The sequence below is a fragment of the Bombus pascuorum genome, chromosome 13 (assembly GCF_905332965.1).
Source record: "Bombus pascuorum chromosome 13, iyBomPasc1.1, whole genome shotgun sequence".
Taxonomy (NCBI): domain Eukaryota; kingdom Metazoa; phylum Arthropoda; class Insecta; order Hymenoptera; family Apidae; genus Bombus; species Bombus pascuorum.
Window position 1 is genome coordinate 8,705,194 of NC_083500.1, and position 19,982 is coordinate 8,725,175.

General features: G+C 37.1%; 3 protein-coding genes across 6 annotated transcripts in view; all 3 read right to left on the reverse strand.

Moving 5' to 3' along the window:
• LOC132913712 (chloride channel protein 2) overlaps positions 1–18,894 on the reverse strand; it is a 34,798-nt gene extending 15,904 nt beyond the window's left edge. Inside the window, exon 1 of the mRNA XM_060972232.1 lies at positions 16,294–18,894. Within this exon, the coding sequence (XP_060828215.1) occupies positions 16,294–16,353 (60 nt within the window). The 5' untranslated portion in view covers positions 16,354–18,894. The remainder of the gene's footprint in view (positions 1–16,293) is intronic.
• On the reverse strand, positions 5,283–14,609 carry LOC132913724 (uncharacterized oxidoreductase YjmC-like). 2 transcript variants are annotated; one of them, XM_060972253.1, is made up of 3 exons: positions 8,839–14,609; positions 8,105–8,787; positions 5,283–6,586 (listed from the first exon to the last, which is right to left on the reverse strand). In XM_060972253.1, the coding sequence occupies exons 2-3, from the start codon at positions 8,444–8,446 to the stop codon at positions 5,738–5,740; spliced, it is 1,191 nt and encodes a 396-aa protein (XP_060828236.1). In that variant the 5' UTR covers positions 8,447–8,787; positions 8,839–14,609; the 3' UTR covers positions 5,283–5,737. The 2 variants fall into 2 exon arrangements, with proteins under 2 accessions (XP_060828236.1, XP_060828235.1); XM_060972252.1 differs by having other exon boundaries at positions 8,105–14,609.
• A 29-nt stretch (positions 18,895–18,923) lies between the features above and the next one.
• The window catches only part of LOC132913741 (synaptobrevin-1-like), a 38,073-nt gene continuing 37,014 nt past the window's right edge, over positions 18,924–19,982 (reverse strand). For all 3 annotated transcript variants that reach the window (XM_060972276.1, XM_060972275.1, XM_060972274.1), the window contains exons 2-3: positions 19,440–19,759; positions 18,924–19,365 (exon numbers count right to left, since the gene is read on the reverse strand). In XM_060972276.1, coding sequence (XP_060828259.1) covers positions 19,322–19,365; positions 19,440–19,755 — 360 coding nt within the window. In that variant the 5' untranslated portion in view covers positions 19,756–19,759 and the 3' untranslated portion in view covers positions 18,924–19,321. The remainder of the gene's footprint in view (positions 19,366–19,439; positions 19,760–19,982) is intronic.

Here is a 19,982-nt window from a genome sequence, read left to right on the forward strand (position 1 = left end):
GATAAAAGATGAATGATTCGAGGTACAGGTATGTGGCTTGATTACAAAGTATTGATCTTTGCACGTTTCACAAAAGTTTGGAATTTCAATAAGAGCGAAGATTTAGGTCACCGAAGCACTGACACGACGATTAAGGTGTTTTTTGTATCAGAGAGAGAGAAAGAGAGAAAGGGAGAAAGAGAGAGAGAAAGAGAAACGAAAGCTTCGAAGTCTTATCGGTTGTATTTCTAGTGGCGACTGTACGGTAGCCATACACGGCAATTGGCCACTTCCCTCGACGAGGGCTCGTAGGAAGCTGCCTTCAAAGTCACCAGTTATCATTGATCAAAATTACCGCGTAATTTGATGAATGACTGTCTTATCCTATGCCGGCACCAAGCTCCGATCGATGACTCTTTCCCTTCTGCTTTATACAGCCTGTTTTCGATTCTACCACCATTTTCACGATATTTATTTTTATTTAGAAGACAAGCTATTTTCATTCACTGATCGTAAAGAAACCTTTCATTTGTACTATTCTACTTTAATATTAAAGTTAAAATTGAGAAGGCAATCGTTGTGGATTTGAATGAAATGAACACGTACCTTTCGCTACGAAAGTCGAGCTTTTACCAGACGAGATTTTCGATGGATACAGATGGACGATGAACGGAGTACCGTGGCAAATTGTTCGTATTTATCGCTCGGGCTACGTTACTTGCTTATGAGCACATCGAGCCGTAAATTCGCGTGTTTATCCCGAAAAGCAAAGAGATAGCAGATAATGAACCGGAAAGGATTGCCGACTCGGTAAATTTGTCTAGACGAAGGAGTGCGTCAACACCACAGTAGCAATTATTGAACTTCGAGTGAAACAGAAGATTTGCTATTTGATATTCACCAACCGGTAAACATTATCTATTATTAACTGAACGATCAACTACCTTACCCTTTATCAAATGGTAGCTGGTCACGAGGATATCCAGAATTATCTGAACGAAAGTAAAATGTAAAAATGTACGCGTACCTTAATGTTTCTTCGCATCGCACCAAAATAGGCTGTTTGCGTTTCGTTTTATGAGCTCGATCCGCGGATTTTGTGAATTCTCGAGAATAAGAAGCAGTGAATCTCGGTATCTTATTTTTAGAAATGAAGAATAACCGGACAACAGCTGCGCCAAGCGTAGTGTAGTTTCAATATTCCATCGAAGGAAGATGAATTATCACATCACTGTCAAATCAAACGTGAATCACGTAAGACTTTCGTAAAAAATGTGGTGCTAAAGTATTAATGAAACATCGAGCAACAAGCAATCGTACGGATAAACTTTCCCATCTAGAAGATTCGGTTGTGAATTTATTATAGGATAAAGGCATCTATCGATGTCCTTTATTATCGCAAAATTATCACATAGAGACATTTTAGAAGATTCAGTGACGCAGGTGATAATTAATTCTATTCGTAAATGAATATAAGAAATTTGAAACTTCGTTATGAAAGAAATTGAAGTCCTCGTTCATCGTAATACCTATTTAACAAAAAAAAATCAGTGGAGGTTAAAATATCTTCTTTTCGTAGCATTGTTATTTGTACAACAATGGGAACTAGTTTGAAAAAGCGATAAATTAATGTAATCTGTTTTAAACAATGAGCATCTGAACGTCTATAAATAAAAATGTATGCACAATGTATATGTAATTACTAAGGATGCATAATGAACGAAGTCGTTTAGGAAACCACTTATACCAAGTAACATGAATTTTCTTAACAATGTAATATTCTTAATGCACTTCTTTACCATGTACAATGTACATGAATGATTTAACATATTAATAACTTAACATATTTGTTGTTTATACATAAATAAACAGAAAACGTGAATAAATAATAAGCAGAAAATGTCTGGATTTTAACTTTGTTACAAGCAGAAATGAACTTCAATGGAACGCATTAATAGTTCGGTTACTTGTAAAGCAACCATTTTGATCCTACAAAGAACAAACGTAGTCCATTAAGTCGAGCCACAACCGCTCGTAATTTTCTCAAGACATTTTTATACCTCTCCGTGAAAATTATTTCCCTGTTTTGCGTAATTCCCTCTCCGTTTTGTTCCTCTATGGACCAGTGGCTATTGTCCGATTTTTCGTTAGTATGAAAGGAACGTTCCGTTCTTACGAAATTCATTGTCGGAATAATTAGATAATTCGCCCATTAGGAAACCTCGTGGCCTTTGGAACATAGAAATTGGCTTAATACCATGTATTTAACATTAAGTTTGAACGATGTTATCTGCAATGCTAGAAAAACAAAAAAAAAAAAAAGAAAAAAGAAACAGATATATGCTTTAAATCACTAGAAATAATACAGTTTCTTTATTATTCTTCTAAAGAAAATAATCTGACATAATTTAAACACTTATTCTTCTTCGAATCGAAGTTCGCGAATAATTGTAACATTCTTCTTATCAAGTATAGTTACTAAAGAATGATCCATTATAATTTAGACCAGATAAAAAAACACTTATTCCGCTTCAATGTCAAAAATAATTAAGCTTATTAAAATAAATAGCCTTCATTGATCCCTTAACATAACACGATTAATTTTTCCAATAAAAATATCGAAAATTCAAGGTTCGCGGTAGATTTGCAGAAGATTAGTCGATCCATCGTGTCAGGAGAGGTCTTGACAACTGTCACCACGGATGTCCCATGGGTTCACGACCCCATGCCGGCATATTAGAGCACTGAATTAGTTAATGCCAGTCACATGGCCGAGCAACGAGAATTACCTTCTCGTGATGCTTCAACAGTGCATACGATTGCATTTTGGACAAGATCGTTTGTCCAATCATCGTCCCTTCCTTCCTGTTTAGCTGGCCCTTGTTTGACGAATGATACTTGTTTACATAGTCAATCCCTTGCGATGATCTTTAACCCAGAGGATTTTCAACGTTATTTGCTTCACAAACGCCAATAATTAGATTTTTAAACAGAAGAAGAGAAATCGAACGCAATGATTTTCTCGACTTTAGAAAATAAATTCCAGAATAAAATACATATACGTTTATGCGGGTAGCATGATCGAATATAGGCAAAACCGCTTCATCTAATAGGATAAGTCTAATTAACAATTCCTTGGACAGTGAGAAAGATTAAACAGCCAGCCTGGTAATGTATCCGCGTTTCTATTTGTTGAGAAAAAAGGTATCGCCGGCATATGACTCACCTATACCAGATTTATGACTTTTATCTCGTATTTTCTCCTACTTGTATAATCATACCTCGTGAGCGATGTTTTTTCACACGATTATTGACGTCCAAGGAAAAAAAACCCTTCGTGCATTCGCAAGCGTTATCGTGAAAAATGAATAAGATAACTCGAACACGCTTTTGCGGCCTGCTTGATAACGGTAGCAATAAACAAAGCGTGTCGATAACTTTTGAACCCTTTCTACGTTCAACTGTCGCGTCTTCATCGTGCAAAACACTTTCCATTTCTTTTCATTATTATCGATGCCAAAGAATAAACCGCTCCCTCGGGCCACGCTAATCTCGGTTTAATGATCTTTCTCCCTCTTCGATTTGACAATGATCTTGATCCAAGGTACGCGTGGGGACAGCAAAATATGTACATAGAAAGTGCAGTTTACGAACGCGCGCAATGATGAAATTTCTATTCGACATTTTTATGCGAAACCTAAACGCGACGCGCATAAATAATCAATTGACAGGATGGAATACAAATTTCCACGATTATCTCTGGTCAAGGAAATTCTGTCCGATCGAAGGAATCATTGAAATCAATTCAGTTCATTGTAAATTACGAAAGTAACTGCGAATGAAAATAAGATGTTTATCTTATAGCGAAAAGAGAAAGTATACATATTATCTAAAAAATGATAGATCAAATGATACGCTTTTCATCAGCGATAATCAGGCCACTGAGACTTCTGTAAAACTTATCACCGACAAATGAATTACACTCGTACGTTCTTCTTTTTAATAATAAACCGATGATAACATGGAATCGGAACAGACTCACAGTCTGCGAGTCTTCCCGATAACCCTGTTTGCTCCATCGAGAAACAGAGAGAATTGTTGATCGACCACTTACGAGTTCTTATTTTTTAATGACAAATAATTACCGCGTCGGAAAAATTGTCAGTCAAATTAGTCCGAGTTGTTTAAAAGATAATAAAACGTGCAAATGGCATTAACCCAATAAGCAGATATTACATAGAGACTTGAAGTTAATTAAATTTTCTTTATTCAGATTGGTCAAGTGACAAAGTGGATACCCGATAGAAAATAAGGGGAAAAGAAGTGAAATGTAAATCATAATTGTAAACATAGCTACAAATAAAATTAACTTAAATTAGAAAATTTACATTACATTGCCTATATTGTTGAGAAGACTCATCTTCGTTTGGAGCTTGAAAAAGCGTATTTCAAATGAAGTAAAATAGCAGATTCGTATTAATAAAGTGTGCTCAGAGTATGTACTCAAAGATAAGTGAAACAATCGACAACGACAAGCGTATAAACTTGAAAAACTATCATCATTGGTAAGTAAGTTTTATGTTCAACTCAAGTTGCTCGAACAGGGTAGCGAAGCGTTAATCGTCAACACCTTGAGTATCCGTGTCAGCTACATCGATCAGATACATCAAACTTAATTATCTATGATAAAAAATAACAAAGTTAATCTTGGTGGTATCCGTCCTTGCGAAATAATTACACAGCCAAGTGTCACCAGTCACGAGACTTTACAACTGTGCAATAACGAATGCTCGCTAAAACTGCGATAGAAGATCGAATTTCTATGATCGCGCTTCTACGACTACACAAACGCACGTGATTCTCAGATTTCTTACTCTTCGCGCCATCATTATCAGATCTCGACGATGCAAATAATCTTACGATTCTCCGAGCATCGATCGATCGTTTCTATCTTTTCTGTCCTGATTATGCAAATGCCTCATTTGTCGTGCACCGGTGAATCGATGTCGATAATCGCGCGTTTCGATCAGTAATGAGTACAATCGAGATCCCGCGAGCAAGTCCAAGGCCGTCATTATCATCATCGACCAACGATCAGACCGCAACGACGGTTATGTCATCGCGGGCATCGTTTCCATCAAATCGACGAAACGGACACGCAAGCTCATCTCGTGTAAACATTGTACGAAAAAAAACGTGTTATTAGCCGGTGCTTCGACTCGTTGCACCGATATTAGGGTGATGAATAATTACGTTGCGGAGATATAGCGTAGGTAAACAGTGGTCAACTAAAAACATCGATAATCGTGTATATTCGTGTAGCTTCTTTTATAAGTATAAAAGCTGCGTTTACAATATCGTATAAAATATGAGGAATTGCATTTCCTTGGGCTTTGTATATTACATGCGTATTTTAGAAAAATTTGAGTAGATTACTGTTAGAACATTTATAGATCCTGTGCGGAAAAACAATATTGAAGAGTATTTTATTGGTTGGAGATTTTTCTTTAATCGTAGAGTGTACACAATATAATAATATGTAGTAAACATATAAATACATTGTATGATATATACTATAGATCGCATTCGCAATGTAATTATCAGATCTGTTACCAATATCAATATACACATAGCAACAACAATTCTAAAAACTAATAGATATAGATACATCAAAAAAGTTCAAGCTCAATACGTAATTTCCTAAGAACCTTCAGGTACCTAAATACCAAACAGAAACTAAACAAAACTAATTTCCTGATTAACCATTCTTAGGAATAAGCTTCAGAGACTCGACTCCCATAACTTTCGCGAATTCTTTACACGCCTGTATCTGATTGGGATGATACGTAATACCACCTTCTCTATCTACGCGTTCCATGGCCGCCCTCTCCAGGTCTCCAGGTATCAAAACAGGTTTATCCTCAGCGGGAGCTAAATTTCTCAACTGTTTCAACAACTGGCCTAATCTCTCCTTCGATCCACAACCAAAAGCTTCCGGATTTATGGCCATGAAACACTGCCCAAGATTGGCAATTTTTTCTTTAGTCTTCCACTGTCTGATGTTAGGACCAAACTCGCTTCCAGACAAAATTCCGCAAAGTATCTCGACCATTAAAGCTAGTCCATAGCCTTTGTAGCCGCTAGTGTGTTCCTCTCCACCAACAGGCAGTAAAAGAGAAGTTTTGTACGCTTCTTCGGCGTTTGTGGTAACCTTCCCATCGGATCCAAGCGCCCAGCCCTGGGGAATGGCTTCGTTCTTCCTGATAGCTAGCTCGATTTTGCCCAGAGCAACGGCTGTCGTGGCCATATCCAACACGAACTCATCGTTGTTCGACGCTCCCATTCCCAAAGATATCGGATTCGTGCCTAAACCCGCACACTTGCTACGGGTTGGTGCCATCAGAGGACTCGTATTGGTGCAGGAGAAGCCCACAAGACCTTGGTCGATCGCCATTTTCGTATAGTAACCACAGATGCCGTAATGATTCGACCCACAAGTCGACACCATCCCGATACCGAACTTCTTCGCCTTCTTTATGACCAGTTCCATGCAAAATTTACCGATCACCTGTCCCAAACCGTTGTTCCCGTTGACCAACGCTATCGCCTGGAAATAGTTCCATCGAACTTTGCGGTGAAGTCACGTCTTGGTTTCTTAAATGAAACAGCAGGGGATTTTGAAATAAGAACGCGAAGCAAGCGCCGGTTTACTCGACGTCGTTTCAATGGAATTCGACACTCTCAAAGACCAAAGTGATCGATCCTACTTTTCAATTTCTTTATTGGGTTGACAACTAAGTGATTGCGGATTTTGTCATTAGGTGGTAATGGCAGAATCCGCGATCACTTAGTTGCCAACCCAATATTTTTATTAGGTAGATGATATAATTAATGTTCGATATTCAGTCAGCAAACAAGTAATTTACTTCCATAAATCTATTTACCACGAGAAACTGGCATGAATAACAAAGTGTATTTAAAAGTTATTTGTAATATCATTTTTCTCTGTTCTTCAATTTATAGAGTCGAACAGTGTAATTTCTAAGAAGTTCATTTATAGAGTCTAAGAATGTTGTCGAGATGAAAAGATCTCGTATCTATCCAAATGGAATTAAGGAATTCTAATACCCACGAGATAAGAGTACGTAAGGAGTTATCTGCTTTGTTTTCTAACGAGATCTTTATTGTAATAGGATAGAGTTTGGTTCTGTGTCGTGTGTTCGCTGAAGTTGTTTGCTTAGAAGGCTTTAAGCAATGGCGCGCAAATCGGAAATTACATTTTTAATTATCGTCAGCAGCAACGTGTACACATATGTTCGTAACGTTGCATAAAATGCTCTCTGTCATATTTTTACACGGGAAATGTAAAGTTTCCACTGGTAACGACTGACAAGTAAACCGGTAAAAGCCGGATTTTCAGCCATACGTGCGTTTCGTATCGTAAGTTTGAGTATTTCCAGCAGCGAGACTATGCTTTGGCTATGCGAAGATTCTTCAATTATAATCGTACACATTTATTTTTACTTTTAAAGAGAAATGACGTAATTGAAATTGTTTGCAACCGCTGAGAAGACGCAAGATGAATTGAATAAATCATTTCCAGGTATTGTTAACACATGAATGACAACCGTGTATAATAATAATTTCTCGAAATTATCCAGTCTGCACGTCTTTGTTAGAATTTTAATGATGCGTAATGAAACGTATCCGTGCACTGTAATCTCATTGACGTACGTTCACCTCGTGACAACTGTGTATCCAGTTGATTAAACGAACAATTAAACCGCGTCACGTTTAATCTCAGTGAATCTTAAGGCTGATCACGATGTAAAAGAACCAAGGTGTGGGAGTTTCGACGCAATTTTCCCGGCTTCGATTATCACGCTTAACGTTGCTATACTTGACATCTTCGCATCTAACATTGAGGCTTTCGAAAGAGAGTCGCGCGCAACTGGGAAACATTCTTTTGTGATGTCTCCCACGTGACTCTCGTCCGCAAGCTTCAAACAGTGGTAAACGCGGCAGTGTTAAGTATAACACTGCATAGTGTAACAATGTTAAGTGTGAAACCAAAATATATCAACCGCGACATCGTCTCATCGCTGGAAAGTAGATTTCGCCGTACCTGAAAATCCGTAAGGATCTCTGGCTTCGCAGTAGGATTGGTCATTCCGTCCTTAATATCCTGCACGTACATTTGCATTCTGTTCATTCCATGGCTAAAATGGCCACGGTAATCGGCGGTCATCAAATGATGGCCAACGATACAACCATCCTCGAGCGATGTTCCAGCCTTACACATGCACTCAGATATGAATCTAACCACCTCCTCTTTAGGGACCACCATGGGTACGTCGCATTGACCGGAGGCTAACCTTGTCCACATCCAACCAGATTTCATCGAAGTTCTCAACAACTTTAACGCATTCCACGAAACACTCAGAAGGCTTCTGTGCATGTTCGACATTATTTTTTTCCGTTGAGCGACTTATCAATCACGATGGACCAATTGAGCCAAGCCTTCCTTTATTTATCTTTTTTATTAGCAACTGTGCCGTTGATTTTAAGAATGTATACAAAGTCACATACGTAAATCAAACGATAAACCGTGAAAATATCATCGAGCTAGGTTATCGGCTCTTTTTCTTTTTAATTTGTTTCTTAATCTTAAAACCTCGTTATTACGAGCAACTTAAAGTTGTTTTAGACAGGATTGAGTTTTAATAATATCCTTTTGTATTCTTCGTAAATTGAATTTAATTCAATGTATTCTTTTACAAATTGTTCTATCTTCTTCTTCTTCTCTAGCTGTGCAGAATTTAAATTTACCGCTTCCCAAACTTTTCATCTACTCCTTACCTCCACGTTTTGTTACATCAATGTTAACTTATATCAAGGATCCTTCGAGTGCGATCGATGTACTTGCTGATTCACAGAAAAGATCTTCTCTAAAGCGTTCGAACTTGACGAGACAAGTTTTTTAACTATCGATCGTGCACGTGTGCAACTTTATGATCTATGGATCACACGGCAACCTTCACGAATCGATGTTGTACGTTGTACTACCTTTCCAACTTCGTTTTTAGCGTCACGTGTAGTTACCTATTGGCTAGACTGGCTGACGTCGAGAAGCGGGAAAATTTAAATTACTAGAAAACGCCGCTTTACATAAAATTTCTTGCAGTTTCCTTTCAGTTGAATTCACACCTTATAGAATATTTTTGTAATGTTTCTGCGTCACGAAATATCGATTGATATCCTCGAGAATTGTATCAGTGTGGTTTCTGAACGCGAAGAATACAATTTTATTATTTATTTAACCTCTACTTTTTCCTTGTAAACTTTGCTTGTAAAAATATTTCACTCGAAGCGTCTACTTTTTTCTTTATCCTTTAGAAACCATGATTGCAAATTTACATGGTAACGTAACGTTGTGTATTTTATAAAAGAATACTCTATGCATATTTGATCCACTTACTGCCTATTTCATTCTATACGCTATTTCTAGGTTAAAGAAAAGGATGACGTATGTCTATTTTTGCATCGATAAAACTAGCTCTATCTACGATAACGTAACCACATACTACAAGGCACTTAACTTTATGAAAAAATATTTCAACCCCGCAAACTATTGTACTATACAATATTTATTCAAATATGTTCTTTTCAAACGAAGACCTTCCTTTCGTTATTTTTATCCTCCATCCCTGGATCAGATAAATCTTTAAACATCGTCATCTTTATTCCAAACCAAGACTCATACCTTAGACAAACCACAGTAAACACTTAATATTTGGATAATAATTATTAGATTTGGAAGATTAATTTTAATGCAAATTAATATTTTTGAGAATACAATTAAAAAATTGCTTTATCTATCAAGCATTATACAAAGCATTATACTTTGAATATTTCATATATATATCTTCATGATATGTGCAATCTGTGCAATTTTGCACTTTCAAATTTCCGATAAATGCACGGAAATCCACAATCTAACAACTATAATCTAGATCGCAATCTCTTCTGCATAAAAATCCCCATTGAGCTCCAAACAAACACCGTTCCAATTACTGTAATCTGTACGGCTATGGAAAGGTTCTCGTTCCAAAAACGGTTGCAGCTTATCGTTCATTCTTATCAATCCCGTCCAATCAATGACACGTTACACAAAGCCTGTTATCAGCCGCTTAAAAATCAATTACCAATTTTGCTCGAGACATCCGACGCAGTTAACAGGACAAACGTTGAGGCAAGGATCGCGAAGCATATGCGACGGGGTCGTAAAGCGAGTAATTTCACAGATGCGCGCCTAGCAGCGCGAATAAAATGCACGTGACTCGTATACGGTGTGTAGACAGGTTGCAAGGCAAACCGGCTGATCCGGCCGCAGAAAAATCGATAATCGACCCTGCGTTTCCGCGTGCATTCTGCGCGCTGTGTAAAACTTATGCAATTCCAACGTCGAATATTCGGCGCCATCCTACAGATTCGAGCGATGTTTGCGTAATTTGACGATACTTGTTTCAACGATACGCGATTACTTTTGTCGAGGCATTCCACGATGGGAATAAGCGGATAGCGAAGAAAGAAAAAGGAACCAAATGATCGCGTGCTACGAGAAGACAACGCCGCGGTGTTGTGCGACGTCCGCTAGCTATCGTTTCGCTTCGCTTCCTGAAAAACTAGTCCTTTATAGAGAAAACTGAGGATTCGCGAAAAATTGCAATTGCACGTTGGTATTTCGAAACGAGCTTTCGAAATCTTTAGGAATAAAAAAGAAAAGTGGCACAAGTGGTAAAATTTCGAACTTCCTGTCTTACGATATTGAGCTAAATTTCTATTTGAATGTTTCATAGTTGTACGAGAAGAAGAGACGGTTCGTGACTAATTGCACTCTTTGCATTTTGGAATGTTACTAGAATTTTTAACAGTGGAGGGGGAAATAAGTATATCATTTAAGGGACTCGGAAGAAGTGATTCGAGTGACAGAATATGAATCGTTGCAAATAAGTATTATGTTCAAGCCGAATCCTTATTTTAATCTAAAGTTTCGTCTCAATTGGTAAAATTGGAAATCAAGTTACGGGTAGTGTCTCGATGATCTTCGGTGATCGTATTATTCATAGTATTTTGAAAGCTAATATGTAATTAGATTTAACGAGTGTAACAAATAAATCATATAAAATAGAGAGAAAACAGAGAGAAAACAAACCATAAGACATTGAGTTAATTTGTGAAAACTATGAATAAAAATACAATCTGTATGCTTTCAAACATTAAAAATACCGTACTATACACAGTCATATATTCATTTTATAAATTCATAATTCAAATCATAAAAGCGTAACAAAATCTCCTAGGTAAATACAGACTTCTTTATTCATTAATTTTTAAAAGAAGATTCTTCACTGAACTCCACCTTTGATGAACTCAAAATTGTAGGGCGATACTGACCATTGTAAGTGTTCGATAAATTCATAATTTGAATTACAAAGAATTTCGAATAGCATCAGATGGAAAAAAGATGAAATAGGAAAATACATATCCAATAATTAGCAGCCATAAGTTCATCAAAAACTGTCACATATCACTTGCGCATCATTATATTCAACTGTCAATATTTGCGTTCCAGTTATATATGCAAGGTCGTTATATACAAACTTATGTATATAGCATGTACACCAACTGATATACGTAACAATAAATTAACTATATCGCTTGGAAATTAGGTTGTTAGAATAGGACAAAAATTGTTTCGATAATTTTCTATTCAGCTCAAAGTTACAATGCATGAAAAAATATCAAAGATTACCTAATACGACACACTGAATTACGTCTAACGAATTGATCGAGAACAAAATAACAATAAGGGCAGAAATACCATGGTAGAAGTCACTGGTTTCTTCCTAGATTTTTTTGAATCAATTTCTGTCTATATTAAATAGTTAGACCTTCGCTTTATCGTCCGAGAACCTCGATATGACGATTTCTCATCGAGAACTGTTATCGACTTCGTACATATATCTCATCAAGGACATTCTGTGATAGAAACGTCGAACTAATCATGACAATAATTAGACTCGTAAATTTTCGTTCGCATAAATTCGTCGTTCATATGCATCTTGAAAATCTGTTGGGACCAATCAGGTGTTAAAATGACCTTGACTTCGATCTTCCCGAATGCAATAAAATTTTATGCACTAAAAGCGTTCAACCATCAACTAATCAAAGTAGTATTTTCATGCTAATTTATTCTTACTTTTTATATTGTTTCAAGTTTTCTCAGCTCAGAAACCGAATTGCTGCATTGCCCATTCATTTCCGTTTTATCTATTTCTACGAAATTGTAAATTTTTATTGTCGATATTTCGCGGAAAAACCAAGATTACTGGCTAGCAGATTTAAGCTTCTTTAATATCATTATCAGGTTAATAAACCTGTACATATATTTACTTATCTTTATAGTTAGGCTGTATAATTTCCCAGCGTAGTGACGGTAAAACTGTATGCAGATGTAATATTACGGAATTAGATAGAAAAATAAATAAGTAACGAGCGAATACATTATTCCAAACGAAGGAATAAAGTTAAAGAATTAAAAATTAGGAATAACAAAGTTATGATATTTATACTGAAACGATCGATCATGCGCTGTTTCATTACTGAAATTCTGACGCTATTTCGCAGAATTTGCAGTTCGCGTCGGAATGTTTAACGCGATAAAAGATTGATTTATTGCAGATAAACAAATTAGCAGGTCGCGAAGAAGAGAGAAACAAATGTGTAATTAATACAGTTTATCTCACCTTCCAATGTAATTAGAAATCGACTTATCACCGTAATAACTTGTTTAAAGTACTCGTTAATGAACAATGTAAATTCCGGTTACGTACATAAATATATTCATATAATTACGCGTTAATCGAATTTATCCAAATCAGAAGTACAGAAAAAAAAAAGAAGAAAGTGATATGCTTCTTGGTATTGGTCGTGTCATCATGGTACAGAAGTATCTCGTCTTGTGTCAACCTTAGCAATTATCGCTGCTTATGATTATCGTGACTTAATACGAAACACTGTTCGAATAATAACTACAGTTTGCCTAGAAATATTCAGTTCAGTTATTAATATTTTCTGCGTTATCTGTTTCCGAAAGTTCAGTAATTTTTAGGATTTACAAAAATTGTTTACGAGAAAAATCTTATTTTTATTAGAAACATCTGTCCCAGCCAAGGAATTTTTGAACGCATAAATTATTTTGAAAAAGATATGCGAAGAACCAAAATAATATGGAAATTATTTTGATGATACAACACACGGTTTTATTAGAAAAACGATGCTTCACATGCATCAACCTAATATTACAGAAAATGTCGATGGTTAAACGAACTAATTTACGTTCGAATGGTCAAAATTATAACCAATATGTTGTGATTACGCTGTATTTTCCTTTCCTTTTCTTCTTTTGCTTATCGGTCAAGAATCTACCGGTAAGGTAAATCGCACAGGAATTGCATAATTCAACGTCGTTTCGCGCTAACAAATCGAAGTATCGGCAATCGGAAAAAGCGCTGCTTACGATTACATCATGCATATTCGATCGCGTTACTCAACGAGCTCGGCCGCCTAGGAAAAAAGAATATTGCGTTGTTTTTCGACGTATCGGAAAAATAAAAGGAAAAGCGGAGGAATGGCGCGGAATTTCGAGCAAAGCGTTAATCGACGTTAACACGATGCCAATAGCGATACACGTCAGTTGACTTTGAAGAAAACAAGGAAACGTAGGACGATTAAACCAGTTCCTTGAAAAAATAAATTTAAATTTCAAATTTTGATTTCATCCTGGAAATCAAGGTAGACAAATATTAAATTAAACAAGAAGCAAAGTATTTTTAATTGAGCAGCATAAAATACATAAGAGAATATTCACCATTGAAGCAACCAGTACAAAGATTAAATTACTTAATTGATCGAGTAGTTAATTCACGATGAATGATTTACTACATCGTACCAACCATCAATGAACTGTAAGGTGAACGTACTCTGAATGAAATACAGAAAATGAAAGAAGAAAAAGAAAGTAACGAATGACGAAATGATCTCAAGTAATTTAAATAATCGCTAATAACTCAAGAAAATGCAAATGGAGGATGATAATCAATGAGTTCTCGAGAAAGATCAATTTCCGTGATGGATCGAACAAGAAACTCGCTACTATACCGCTTCAGAAGACGGAGCAGGAGAAAAAGGTAGAGGCCTCCTCAACAGAAGGATGTAATTTACCGGTTTTTGTTTCTCCTGTGTGTCTGCCAATAACTGTTACGGTGAGATGACTTTTTGTCTAACCTTTCGGCGGATTGCAGTACCAGCGATCGTGAGACAGTAGTCTATTCACTCTATTTTCAACATACATATTAAAACACCGATTCTACGAATTATCATCATAGAAAAACAGCGACAGCATACAACAAACGAGAGTTTTATTCGCAAGAAAATAAATATAGAACAGGCAACATAAAATTTGTTAATCTATTTTTCTACTCTTTAGGAAGAATATTAGGAGTTTATTTTCGTGGTATTTAATAGGTAATAAATAGGTAGAAATTACAACAATCTAAAAAAAAATGAGTAGAATTTTTTCAAAAGGAAACCTTACACAATGACAATCGTCCTAAGTTTTTTTTTCACAATTATTATTTTCGTAAATGCGAAGACAGTACAAGCAGAAATATCGCAAAATGGTATCCATTTTGTAAAAAAATAAATAAAGAATGGAAAGTACAACATTTTTTTCTGCTTGTATTTCTTTCGAGAAGAACCTTGCATAATGGCAATCGTCGTATGTTTCTTTTCGCAATTATTCTTTTCATGAATAGAAAGACAAGAGAAACGGAAGAGGTCGAGAAAATGGCAAGCTGCCCCGGAATTTTGCAGAGGGTGTTTCGAAAGTGACGCGATCATTCGAGGACGCAGTATCTTCACGCTTACTATAATACAAGGTCTAAAAATCCATGGCGAAGTTGGCAGACTCGACTATTATTATATTGTTGCAAAATCAAGACTGCACGTGAGGGTGAAAAGAAGAGAAAACGTCATTAGTCAGGCGAATCACGCAGTCAAGACGAATTGACTTTAAAATCATGAGGAAATATCGTGATTTTTCTAAGACAGAAACGCACAAGAACATAATTTATCGTAAATTCTTAAACGCTGGTTTAATATAGAATCTGGATTGAATCTTTAAAACGTTCTAAAAGTAGTTTAATGTTAAAGATTATTAGCTTATTCCGTTATTACTCGTTGAAATGGACGCCAGTCAGTTGAAATTATTTCCACTTCATCCACATACAATTCCGATAAGAGATATTAGGTCATACACATTTTAGCCGATTCTTTGTTACAAAATCTACTACAATTTAGATCAACTTAATTTTAATATATTATCAATATCAATATTATACTTTTATTTTTTATGCACCAGATATCCCATATCTGTTTTAGTTTATCAAATTTCGTCTTCGTTTCTCAAAAAATACAATGCGACTCTCATAATACCGAATAGTTCGTAACTAACTAAACTCTGCTAAACGATAAACATCGTTCTACGAGTTTCTAGGAATCCCGTGAAATCGGAACAAACAGGCGAATCCTCTGATAAGAGATAGCTTAAAATTAGATGGAAAAGCATCTATAGGTTTCAGGTTTTTAGGCCGCGGACAAAGATGAATATCGGATCGCGTCTGAAGCATCATGATTCACAACAATCTATGACATTCTATGCAAACAAGCGCTTGCCTGTGACGATTCCATAAATTAGCGAAGACCGATCGCTCAGGTGGTGATCAGCTGACAATCAGCTGAGAATGGGTCGACGAGAGAGCGTGGGCACGGTATTCAAAATGCACGCGAGAAAGTAGACGAGCACGTGGTGTCTGTCTGTCCTCGTCTCAGATACAAATCCTGCTCCCAAGCGAACTATTCGCGGCTAGCAGCGTACCGCAGCCAAGAATAAACATGAAAATAGGTTCGCAACCCTTACTTGGCGTCGCTTTCGCCTAGCCCTCGTCACTATAAATCATATAACGAAAACAATCAACCATATCTATCGTACAATTTATAGTAAATCAAGTTGGTTCGTCATTCGCGTCGAAGATTGATCTATTGCATCCAGTTTTCTCTTAAGAATGAAAAATACCTCACACTGGTCGAACGTTAAAAGAACGAACAAGTGTTAAGAATTTAAGAAACAAAATATTACGCACGATAAATGGAGATAGTCTAAGGAGTAAAAATGACGGAAGATGAACTTACCAATGTGTTTTGATATCCCAGACCATATTCTTCGTTCGCCTCGCTGCCGGACGATGCCATGTTGAATTTTCAGTTAGTCGAAGATCGTGCACGATTCGATTTCGAAACTTAACGAGACGTGAGAGGATCGGAAAATGGATAGCTCAATAGAAGAAGTCAGGGTAAATACCAGTTAGATCGAAACTTCACTAATGGTTATAGGTCGTTTAAACCAGACGATTCTTTCTTTCTCTTCCTCCCCTGTCTCCACGGCTTATCGTGCACGATCCCCGCTTTGGACACATTTATCGTCTTCCCTAGAACGATCTTCGAACTTCTTCAGCCAGGCATCGACCACCATTCAACTCGTTCGCGTCTCGCCAACTCGACGATACTTTTGCACATGTACACCAGTACAAAAACACGATACCACCCGACTGTTTCGTTCGTTCCTCAATACATGTTTATAAAGTAACAGATAAGTGAGTTACACGTGGAACTACGTAAACGCTTCGACGGAATCACGTTTCGTTATACAGACGACTATGGGCAACTATCAGTTTCGTCACAGACGGTTTTTCTCTTCTTCCCTTATTCGACGAGAAGTATCAAAAGAGGTTGATTTACGATATTTCGTTGTTTATCCCGCCTCGATCGCGAACATTCCAACAATTAATCGTATCGTGTCACGAGCAACAGAAAAACAATTAGTTCCGAAAACGACGCTGTGTATCTAGCTAACGCGGTTTCAAACACGCGCACGATAGCCACTAGCCGCTCTGAGACGCGCGTCGAGACCGGGTGCCGAACTACCAAACAGAAAGAAAAACAACTAGCCCCACCACACGCTGCCACGAAAATTCTACGATATACACTGCGCCACTTTCGCGTTCTTACTCTGATTTTCGTGAGGACTTTCGCGAGGAATTTTCTCCATAAAATATTGTTCCATCCGCGATTTTCTCGTTAGTTGATTTATGAGTTAAACGACCCTTAAAATCGATTGAAAAATGGTTAAAAGATCGGACGAAGACCGTTGCAAACGTAGGAACAGTGGCTAGCGATCGAACTAATCCTTCGATAATGGCATGGCACAACAAATTCGCGCTGAAGAAATCGTACAAGATGATTTTCTTTGAAAACTTTCACTCGTTCCACAACAGACTCATTTCCGCGATTCGTTGTTCGACGAATGGATGTTAAGAGGTAAACGATCGAAACGGTTCTCAGTGATGGAGACGATCCAAAGGATCCCGAGGGTCATACGACCTACGATATCGGTGACACAAGACGCGCTTCCCAAGCGACTGTCCGGTTGGACGGTCGTCAGCCGACTGATAGGTGTATGAATGAAGCGACTGGGATTTCTGCCTCGGTTTACAGGAAAAATCGGAATCCTGTCCCGTCGGTTGACACTATTCAACACGTGACTTCGACTTCGCCGTTGTCTTAAGCGACCATTCGATACCTACGATTTCACCGTTTTCGTCGGCATAGCGCAACAGTGATTAACACACTGGTAAAAATGATTCGAAATAATCGAATATAAGTGAGTAGATACAATTGTTAATCTGCGACGAGTTCTAAGATAATTCGACCGGCGTATCGATTCATACGATATACTTACGCACTATCTCTTGCACGCTCTCCGGCAAATGTAATTATGTAATTCGAGTTAACTGGGATTGTCTGAGAACAGTTGACGCGCAACGGAAGCTTGATCGTTCACGAAATATTCCCATTTACGGCACGAAATGTAACGGAAGTATAAGGAAGGAAATTACGAGTTTGGATATCCACTCCACGAAAATTTGTGCCTGTAATTTGTGTCTTCGTATTGACTCAAACTGTGAGATAACATGGTGAGTAGTTAAATGACCGAGTGAAAAAGAATAAATAACGCGCGTAGCTGACCATTTTATTTTCTTGTACCGTTAAATCGTTCTTCAATAGCGATCACCGACATCCGACCTTGACCATCGACTTATGACGTGTTTCTCCCTTCGAAGTTTTAGTATTACTTCCAGGATCGTTCGACCGAACTCTTCGTCTTTTCGTTAATTGGCCACCGACGATGCACTAATTTCATATCGCCCGACATTTTGACCGGTCGGGTCAAATGATCGAAAACATTGACTTGGATTGTAAACCGAGCGAGTCACCAAGTGCGCAGACGTATACGTTGCCTACGTATTAAACTCAGCGAGGTGTAAACATGATTAATTATCAGTTTCACTTAAAAACAGTACGCAATATGATTTGAAGAGACACGGAGAGCAAGAGCAGGAAAGTTTGTGAACTTTCTACGAGATAGAAATTGGATTTGTCTTCGGTAGAGGATGATATCGAGAATCGAGGATCGAGTTTCACCGAATTCGATGGTCTTCGTGTCACTTTGGCTTCGAGAAGCATGACGGTATTCACAGGAGAACGTTAGTACATGAATATTTATGAGCGCGAACATTCTAGGTACGTAATCGCGATAGGCTTTGAAATCGGACGGTTGCATTGGCGGTGGATCGAATACCTTTTTTTATCGTTTGGCATCAGTATGTTTATACTACGACGTGATAATCACACGTGGGATCGATGGGCATTGATATCTGGAGGGAAGCAAGGCGAAACGGAAACCTGAATTATATTAAGACCGATGAAAAAAAGTATAAACGTTATATTATATATTATATATCATTAATAAATGTACAATGTACAATCGAAGCATTCTAACAAGATAAAATTATGAAATGTATTGTCCATTTACAGATTTACAAAAGGCCACCCATATTAATACTGTAATTAGTATGATAAATTGTGCGTTTGAATATATTTAAGTCTCAAAAATATATATTTTTTATCCCTTGATCTTTCTCTTTTTGTCTGTGCTACTTTAATCGCAAATCCTTTGAACAGAATTACGAGTCGTGACTTTTCAACGATTATGTTATTTCTAAGTTTGTGTGTGCCCAGCCCTTACTCTGCTGGAATAACTTTCATTTTTGGATATAAATTAACAACCCCAAAGCATTACGTCCCATTTGGTACAATGCGATCAGTTAGAAGAGGAATTGTCAGATGAGCCTGATACAGTTGAAACTATTGTAAACATATAAAATATTTGTTTAAATCTGTAATTCAATGTTACTACTACGTTTATAAATATCACTCACCAATGATAATGATAAGAATAATCACGCAGATAATACCAATGATGATCATCATTTTAAGATTTTTCCACCAATATTTTCTTTTTAATTTTCCTGCCTGCTGCTCAAATTGGGTCGCTCCCTGTTGTAAAGCATCAGCACGATTCTCCAATTCCGATAACTTTTGATCTCTTTCTAATACTTTCTCCACATTTACTTTCATTATCCCCACAACCTCGTCCACAGTTGCTTGTGTTTGTTGCAGCTTTTTAGTGGAAGGTGGCTGAGAATTGCGAGGAACACCTGCTTCTCCATCTCTGGAATTGCCACTGCCGTCCATATCTCTGTAACCAAAGAAATCACATGAAATAAATATGAATACATACGTAAAGACAGCTTTGATCGATACTTTAAACCAAATTTTAATATCGGCTTTTAGTAAATTATAATAACATGCACTAACTACTGAACACACCCATAACCTCGAAATTCGCGAAACATTTGTACGAACGAAATTCATCAACTAGAATTTTGTACAACATGTTATAATTTTTTAATAAATACTAT

Excerpts from the sequence above, each read along its gene's own strand:
- LOC132913724 (XM_060972253.1), bottom strand. The coding sequence starts at position 8,446 with ATGTCGAACATGCACAGAAGCCTTCTGAGTGTTTCGTGGAATGCGTTA. Across the intron at positions 6,587-8,104 it reads AGATCCTTACGGATTTTCAG|GCGATAGCGTTGGTCAACGG; the intron begins GTACGGCGAAAT and ends AACTATTTCCAG.